The 9,434-nt window shown below is 38.4% G+C and overlaps 1 protein-coding gene across 1 annotated transcript in view; it reads left to right on the forward strand.

Moving 5' to 3' along the window:
- Nucleotides 1-9,434, forward strand: part of LOC109850024 — a 37,593-nt gene that overhangs the window by 26,581 nt on the left and 1,578 nt on the right. Inside the window, 5 exon segments of the mRNA XM_020419920.1 lie at nt 5,315-5,410; nt 5,478-5,558; nt 5,635-5,706; nt 8,076-8,120; nt 8,509-8,592. Coding sequence (XP_020275509.1) covers nt 5,315-5,410; nt 5,478-5,558; nt 5,635-5,706; nt 8,076-8,120; nt 8,509-8,592 — 378 coding nt within the window.

Here is a 9,434-nt window from a genome sequence, read left to right on the forward strand (position 1 = left end):
GCTTCAGTTTTTTCTTTTTTCTTTTTTTTCTTTTTGTCTTTTTTTCTTTTTGTTGTTGTGGGTTGGGGTTGGGGTTGTGTATGTCATAGTTAGTATATTAAGAAAGGGAAGATTGTTTAGTTCCATGTTGCAAGATCTTATAATTATTTACTTTAATAAATAAAAGCAAACTATTCCTCTCTGATCTCAAGTCACTTACCAACATAACACGGTCAAATCACATGGCCATCTTGGTTCTTTAATGTGAACCTGAGATCATTTATGGTGAACCCATGCATGTCGAACTTGTAGTTGAATCTGGTACTTAAGCTAGCTATAGCCCGTGAGATATGTCAACATGATACGAGTCGCCGTGCGAGCACCCTTTGGTCGCGGAATTACCAAAAGGTGGGTTGAGAAGAAGACAACTAAAACACAAGAACAATTCAGTATGGCGAAGAAAAATACCTTCTCTAGATTATGAAGAATCAATTATTACAAATCTCTCCCTCACAATCTTACTAGAATCGAGAACAACCTCTCAATCCTCTCTAAACCCTAATACAATGATTAGAATCTCTCTTAATTACCTTTTTGATCTAAGATCTCTAAGATCATGTTTAGAAACCCTAAATAACCCTTTATATAGGTGTATAAACGTGGATGACAATCTGGTAAATAACCAAGCCTAAACCCAACAGGAAAACACGTGAACAGAAACCCAAACGAACCAGGAAACCTTCGATGAGTCGACTCATGAACAGTTATGAGTCGACTCATAACTAATGAGTCGACTGGTCAGAGACTTTTTGCTAACAGGGCTTGAGTTCTTGAGTCGACTCATGACAGGCATGAGTCGACTCAACCTGATGAGTCGGTACATGTATGAGTCGACTCACAGGCTGAAATTTGGATTCTTCGAATTTGCTGCTCGTCGTCTCGTTCCACGCTTTCACCTACGTTTCACTGTACTGTTTTATACCCCTATTCTCATGCTATCATGAGAATCATCTATCCTCAAGCTCCCATGAGGATCGTTAAGCTCCCGAAGAGAAGATACACCCGTCTCATGAGTCCACTCTTTAGGAACTTGAAGTCCCGTTCAAGTTAGAACTTTTGCTGAGGAAACTCTCGAGCTCCTCCATCTTTTCTGCACCATCTGGCCCTGCTAGGAACCTGGTCTCGACGTCCGATCGGAAACATCTCATCCATCCTGTGTCTCGTCGTAATCACCTTTCGTCCCAAGTTGCACTCCTTTATCGATGGCTTTTCTGGAAGTCTAATGCACAACGAGACAAACTTCTTGTTTGCATTCACTAGTCTCTTCGCTCGCGTCACCGTCCCCAAGCTTGTCTCTCTCGGAAGAGATGCCGAACGAAATATGAACTTTTCACCATCCTTAGTGAATGTGTACTTCTGAGCCCGCCTTTCGTAGATCGCATATCTATCCCATAAGTACGGATTGCCCAGTATAATCTGACAAACATCCAATGGAACGACGTCGCACGTGACCTCGTCAATATATGACTCGTGGAGCGTAAATCTGACAGTGCATTAATCAACTACAATGTTACATTAAACGTTAGGCGCTTTTAGGCGTCGGACTTTGGTGCCCAGCGCTTAGTCGCCTAGGCGGGCGCCTAAGCGGTTTCTGGGCGTTTTTTTTTCTTCATTTAAGTGGTGATCGATGAGGTTTTGCTGAAGGTCGGAGGAGGTAGTGGAGATGTTCATATTTGGAGGTTAATAGAATTTGGAGGACGTGTAGGCTACGACACATAAAACCACAATCAAGGCCCACAGGATGCAATCCACGTAAGCAGACAATGCTTCCCTAAACGCTCGTAAAATCTAGATGGGTACCTAAATACCGCCCAGGCGCTAGGCGCTAGTTAGGCGGCCTAGGTACCGTCTAGGCCTAGGCGTACGCCTAAGCGGACTAGGCGGAGGTTTTTTAAAACAGTGATCAACTACACTCAGTTTCTCCTCCTTCTGAATCCACCCCAATGGATATTGTTTCGGATGCTTGACCGTTTTCAGACCTAGCTTCTGAACCAATACCTCGGATATCAAATTCTTCTCGCTGTCCGAATCAATAATGGCATCAACCAAACTGGTCTTCACTTGCAACTTAAGAATAAAGAGTTGCTCTCTCGGGTCGTCGTCCTCTTTCGTGGTCTGCTTCCCCGTCATAAGGTTGAGACTGTTGTTGGGCTCTGTCATCCCCGGGACTTCTTTCGGATCTTGAGCTATCATGTATGTCTTTTTCTCCTTCTTCAACCCTCTTGGTTTGAGATGAGGATACTTCTCCCAGCATCGATCAGTTGTGTGTCCGGTCTTCTCGCAGTGACTACAAATCAGTCCTGTCTTCCCTGGATCACCTTTTTTCTTCTCCTCCTTAGATTGAGAACCACTAGACTCGCCTCCCGTCTGTTTGGAGTCTCCCTTAGCCTCGTTGTCCTTCTTTTGCTTGTCCTCGAGGGTAATAGCCTTCACGCTCGCCTCTGCAATTGATTTCACCGTGAATAACTTCATCTCCTTTCGGATGTAATCGCTCAATCCCACCATATACTTCATAAACACGGAATATTCCTCTGTCGTAATGTTGAGGATCATCGTCTGTTGCTGGAACTCCGTGGTGTATTCTTGAACGGTTTGATTGATCCTTTGGTGCAAGCCATACCACTTGTACCAATGTTCTTCAAAGAATCTCACCGGATAGAACTGCTTTCTCAGTAACTCCTTGAACTTGTTCCACGATACCGTCTTCTTTTCCTGCTTATAGTAGGATTTTCACCACGTCAACGCGTGCCCTGAAAGCTTCAAAGTCGCGAACATAATCTTCTCTTTTGACGAATAACCATAAAGAGTAAAATACGTCTCCATCCGCTCGATCCAGTCATCAAGCCTCTCGACGTCAACACTCTCATCATAAATAGGAATCTCTACCTTGAAGTTAATCTTCAGGTTTTGATAAGAATTCTTACCCCCTTGATGCAATACAGCCTTAACGGTCTCCTCCTCGTCAGAATCTGAATCTATTCTTTTCACATCGGACTTAACAATTTTCTTCGAAGAAGATTCACCTTGTTTGCCACCTCCATGGATAAGACTGACGAGTTGTGTGAGAGTCGAACCTATCGTCTCAATCTGCTTCTCTAATGCATCAATCCTCGTGGAATTGTCTCCTTCAGCCATCTTCTTCCTCCTTAAAACCTGGACTCCTTCCAATGAAATAAGGATCTCGCCAAGCTTTTTGTATTGCGATCGAGTCAGGATCATATACAGGATGCCCTTTCACCGGATCTGATTGCTCTGATACCAACTTGATACGAGTCGCCGTGCGAGCACCCTTTGGTCGCGGAATTATCAAAAGGTGGGTTGAGAAGAAGACAACTAAAACACAAGAACAATTCAGTATGACGAAGGAAAATACATTTTCTAGATTATGAAGAATCAATTATTACAAATCTCTCCCTCACAATCTCACTAGAATCGAGAACAACCTCTCAATCCTCTCTAAATCCTAATACAAAACAATCTCACTAGAATCGAGAACAACCTCTCAATCCTCTCTAAATCCTAATACAATGATTAGAATCTCTTAATTACCTCTCTGATCTAAGATCTCTAATATCATGTTTAGAAACCCTAAACAACCATTTATATAGGTGTACAAACGTGGATGATAATCTGGTAAATAACCAAGCCCAAACCCAACAGGAAAACACGTGAACAGAAACCCAAACGAACCAGGAAACCTTCGATGAGTCGACTCATGAACAGTTATGAGTCGACTCATGAACAGTTATGAGTCGACTCATGACCTCATATGAGTCGACTCATAACTGATGAGTCGACTGGTCAGAGATTTTTTGCTAACAGGGCTTGAGTTCTTGAGTCGACTCATGACAGGCATGAGTCGACTCATGTACATGTATGAGTTGACTCACAGGTTGAAATCTGGATTCTTCGAATATGCTGTTCGTCGTCTCGTTCCACGCTTCCACCTGCGTTCCACTGTACTATTTTACACCCCTATTCTCATACTATCATGAGAATCATCTATCCTCAAGCTCCCATGAGGATCACTAAGCTCCCGAAGAGAAGATACACCCGTATCATTACAGTTGCAATCACAATGGTGGAATACCTAAGTTGCACATTGATGATAACAAACTTAGGTGATTTCCTTTGAATAAAAACCTGCCTTCTTTCATTTACTTATTATTAGTTTTGGGATGTTATTGAGGTAAAATCCATGTTTTTCAACACCTGTTGAATGGACTAGTTAGTGTGCTTGACGTTTTGCCTTTTTTTTCTTTTTTTCTTTTTTCTTTTTTTTTGGGGGTATGAGGAACCTTAACTTAGTACCAGCCAAGTAAACCCGGGGGTCTGAGCGCTGCTTTCACAATCCAGGTGAATAGCACAACTGTTGCAATGCCTAATAATTGGAAATTGGGGATAGATATGTCAGACACGGATCGACCCTTGCCTGTTTGAGCCAAGGCCTGAAGCCCTAACCACTAGGCCATTTTGCCGTTTATGTACATCATTTGAGATTTCACCTATTAATAGGAACTGATACATCATTTGAGATTTCACCTATTCATAAGAACTGATACTCTCAAAGCTAGTGGATATTTTCCCCAAATTTCCATGTATTGAGATATTCTAGATCCAGTGCATCATCTTCATCTAATATTTATCCCATCGAAATGGAGCTGGCTGTGGTGAGCAACTCCATGAATGGATTGTACATCATTTGAGATTTCACCTATTAATAGGAACTGATACATCATTTGAGATTTCACCTATAAATAAGAACCGATACTCTCAAAGCTAGTGAATATTTTCCCCAAATTTCATGTGTTGAGATATTAGGTCCAGTACATCATCTTCATCTAATATTTATCCCATCGAAATGGAGCTGGCTGTGGTGACCAACTCCATGAATGGTTTGTTATCTGTTGACTCACATGGTCTGTTCGCATCATCCAACTTCTCATAGAATTTGGAAAATTTTCATACAAGAAGCGAAGATCAATATACTATCTATAGGAAATTACATTACCTCAACACAAGTCAACATAATGCATTCTCAAAATTTGATAATGTTGCATGGGTTGAGATCAGCTTTTCTGATACATTTCCCTATATGTTATTCATACGTAGACATACTTGTAAGTGACATTGTTTTATGGCATATTTTGTTATTGATGAATGATTATTTTTGGTTCTTACTGACTGCTATTTTGTAATCCTACTGTTTTCCCTAGTAACTATTGTCCTTTTGATGCTTCATCTTCCATGTTATAACTTCAAAGTTTGTATTTAGGGGTTACCACAAGCAGGTTCGTCCATCGCTCCAGCTGAAATATTGATTTCTATCCATGCTATTGATCCAGAGAAAGATGGAGTACCTCTGAAAAAGGCATGTAGCCCTTTTTCTTTCCTTTCTACTGTCTGTTTGTTGGTCAAATAAGTAATTTTTTATGTAGGTTATGGAGGCTTGCTCTGCTTGCTTTGAGCAGCGACATGTGTTCACTCAACAGGTTTTGGCTAAGGTGTTGAATCAGTTGGTATGTACCTTTGGAATCACATCCTCTGCTTGCTTTTTTTTATTTAATAATTGACCTGCTTCCGCTCTTTTCGCAGGTTGAACAGATTCCTCTTCCTTTGTTGTTTATGCGTACTGTAATACAAGCTTTGAGTGTATATCCTGCATTGGTGCGTCACTATTCACAGTTATACTGACTGTTTATTTGGAAAGAAAATATAAAGTAAATTGCTTGTTAGTACTTAAAATGCATAACTGTTTCTTTGGAAAGAAAAATATAAAGTAAATTGTTTATGTAGAATGATTTGCATATGACTATTTTACATAAACATAAATGCTCCATCTATATGCACACAGATCAGTTGTCGTAATGTTCTATTTGAAAGGTGTTATCTGAAGTGGAGCTTGCATGATATCTATGTGAATTTATAGCCTTCATGTCAAGTGGTGATGAGCATTCATGTAGAAACCAAACTGCTATACTCGCATTATGGTTATGTATTTGTTATACCTTTATGTTTGTCATTAAGCAGGAATATTTATCAGCATCCAAGCTCATCTTGTCTGCATCAGGATCATACTTGAACATTATGTTCGGCCTTGGGGGCACACACATGTCAGAGTCTATGTATGAATATAAATCAACCTCACATTGTTTCTGCAATCAAAATAAAGATTGGGTTCATTCTTACCGATTCAGATTGTTGCTAACGCTGTAGCAGACATCTAATGTCATACATGGCAATGAAATTTTTCTGGGATAAAAAAGTACATTCTCCTACTTAATATACAAAGAATCCATGCATCAATATGGCACTCCAGTCAAAGAATAGTATTAAAAAATTGATACGATTCTTAGTAGGGGTGCTAAACCGTATCCGTATCCGACGAAATATCCACAACCGTATCCATTAGGATACGGATGTGGTTACTCAAATCTATAACTGATAGGATATGGTTACGAATATGGTTTTGTAGTGAATTATCCGGATCCATATCCGAAATCCCCAAAAACATATTGGTCAGACTATTACAATAGTTTTAATCCTTAGATTATGGATTTGAGCTTAATTTTGATGATCAAGATGTCTAATGTTAGCTTTTTAGATATAATGAACATATTAATGAACTATTTTGTATCACATGAACTATAATTTTTTTTCAATATTATCTAGTTTTCATATATCTGTTTTTTATCCGCATGCATATTAGCTTATATGTCCGCATGTATATCTAAATCTGTATCCGGTTTTAGCGGATATATATATGAATTTTCTTACCAAGGTCTGTAACTGTATCCATATCCGTGATAGGTAAGCGGATATGGATATGGTAAGTATCATATCTGAGCAGTATCCGGACCGAATGCGCCCCTAATTCACTAAGACCGTTGTGAGCAGTTATGCATATGAATCTGCTGTTATACATGACAAAGAAACTTTTGCTGGGACAGAAAAGGAAGTACCTAGCTGTTAATTCATTCTATGCACGTGTGGACGGATGATTTCTTTCACTTAGAAGTGTGAAAGAAGAGTCGGGGCATAATGTTATGGAGTTCAGAGCGAATAGTTACATGGAATTATGTAGGAAATGCTGTCTGTTACGTGATATGTGATACCATTCAAGGATTATTTAAGTCCATGTATGTTAATGAACATAATTCTGTTTACTTCCTGTCATTTTCAAGATTTTATGATCGCTATTGCCCTCATTCTGTAGTCTTTATTTGTTTAAGGTAGTAGATAAGTCAGATAGCCAGTAGGGGGTGTTTTTTTGGATTATTTGCATGTATATCCCTTAAATCATGGGTATTTGCAAAAATACCCGTAAAATCTTAGTATTTGCAAAACTACCATCATCAACTTTGTGATAAAATACCTCTGAAATCAACAAATCATCACCTTGGTACTAAAAGATTGACTATTTTGTTCATAACTTTTACATGGCGATTACAAATTAGCTTATTAAAGGTTATGATTAATTGCTTTGAGGGTAAATTTTTTTTCAAATTTGATGATTTGATGGGTAGTTTTGCGAATAGTAAGATTTAAAGGGTATTTTTGCAAATACCATGATTTAAGGGGTATATGTGCAAATAACCCTTTTTGTTTTTAAGCGAGTGACTTATGCCCCGCTATGTTTCTTTTAGTGTTGTTTTCTGTAGCCATTCTTTCGTTGATTGCTTGCCCTTAAAATACAAGTTTTTCCTCTCTAGTGCCTTTGATGTATTTCTGTTACTGTACAAAATGCAAACATCTACTCTAGTGCCTTTGATGTATATCTGTTACTGTACAGAGGTTCCTTTTTTTTTAACCTTGTCATCTGAATAACTTCTTCCTACGGGTGCTGTGAAAAATCTGATTCTGCAATCGACAGCTGTCTTTAAGCTCTCTCCCGGTTTCTCAATTGATCTATAATAGATTTCTTTGAGCTCTGCTATCATGCAACAGACACTTATAGCCATTCCTCTCAATTCCTATCAATTTCTTTAACTTTGGAAGGTTCTTTTATCTTAATGTTTGAGTTGGTTATTTTGTAGGTGGAATTTGTGATGGAAATTCTGTCCCGGCTTGTAAACAAACAGGTACTTGTGGCCCATGGAACAGAGAGTAGTATGATGCATAGATTTTCCTATTCATTGTACATGTTAATCAGTTCATTACATTTATCATTTAATAACATTTTTGGTTCTTTTATGAAGTAACCAAAGGATTAAAACATGGTAGGTCATCCTGCCAACTGTCTTCTAGGATTTATGGCAATTGCCTCTAGTATCTGTAGTCGGCTAGGGATTTGGGACACAAAGTTGATCCCTTGATGAACGGGCCTAAAAATGCAAATAGTCACCCATGGAGCATTAAGAGATACATAGTCAAATATATTAAGATACATAATCAAATGCATACTTATGAAATAACCAAAGACTTTGCTCTCTTTGATTTAGTTGTTTTCCCCCCACCTTCTTCCTGCAGATATGGAGATACCCAAAATTATGGGTTGGGTTTTTAAGGTGTGCTATCCAGACAACACCTCAATCATTCAGTGTATTGTTGCAGGTTAGTTCTCACTGGTTCTTGCTCCGGCTTAGGTACCAAGAAAATCTTCAGATTAAGTGTAAAATAGCATCCTGTTTAATTGTTTTTCTCTTGAGATTTTGCAGACTAGTTTCCATTGTTGCTTTCTTTGTATATTATAAAGAAAATTTATGGGATATTATGGCTTTAGATTTCAGAGGTTGACTTGGTATAAAATTAACTTTTACCAATGATCAAGTTAAATATTCACTAGATAGTCATAGGGAAGTTCTAGTCTTCTAGCTTATTGTACATACCACCATTATTAAGTTTTTCTTAAATCAAATAATAGTTGAGCCTACCCCTTCTATGCTATTAATGAAATGTGTTCTATTGTAAGTACGTGATCAAACTGGGAACTGTAGGCATTCAAACAACCTCAAACACTTTCAGAATGTTTAGTCGTGTATTGTCTTAAAGGTTGAAGAGCCATACTGCGTAGATTTCATATTTGAATCTTTTACACGTGAATATGAAATTAGACTTGTTCAGAAGTTTACTTGGATGCCTATTTCTTCCTTGAAGAAGTCCACCTCAGAGAATTATATTGTAACTGACTCATTTCCTTCATGAATAAGCTCTTAACAATTCCATCATCTTATTCCTTTGATGTGCTTGGAGGTGCTCATGCCAGTGTGCTTTCACATGTTTTTAAAGCAAACAAGGTGTTCCCCACCCCCCAAAAAAAATGTTGGGTAATAAAACCAGAAAAGAAGTACAAGCTAAAGATGTGAATCTTTAATTTTAAAAAAGGAATTGTAAGATGAAATAACACATGTTCTGTTGAGAATTATTTTTTACAAATTAAAAAAATTAAACTGTGT

The sequence above is a fragment of the Asparagus officinalis genome, chromosome 7 (assembly GCF_001876935.1).
Source record: "Asparagus officinalis chromosome 7, Aspof.V1, whole genome shotgun sequence".
Taxonomy (NCBI): Eukaryota; Viridiplantae; Streptophyta; class Magnoliopsida; order Asparagales; family Asparagaceae; genus Asparagus; species Asparagus officinalis.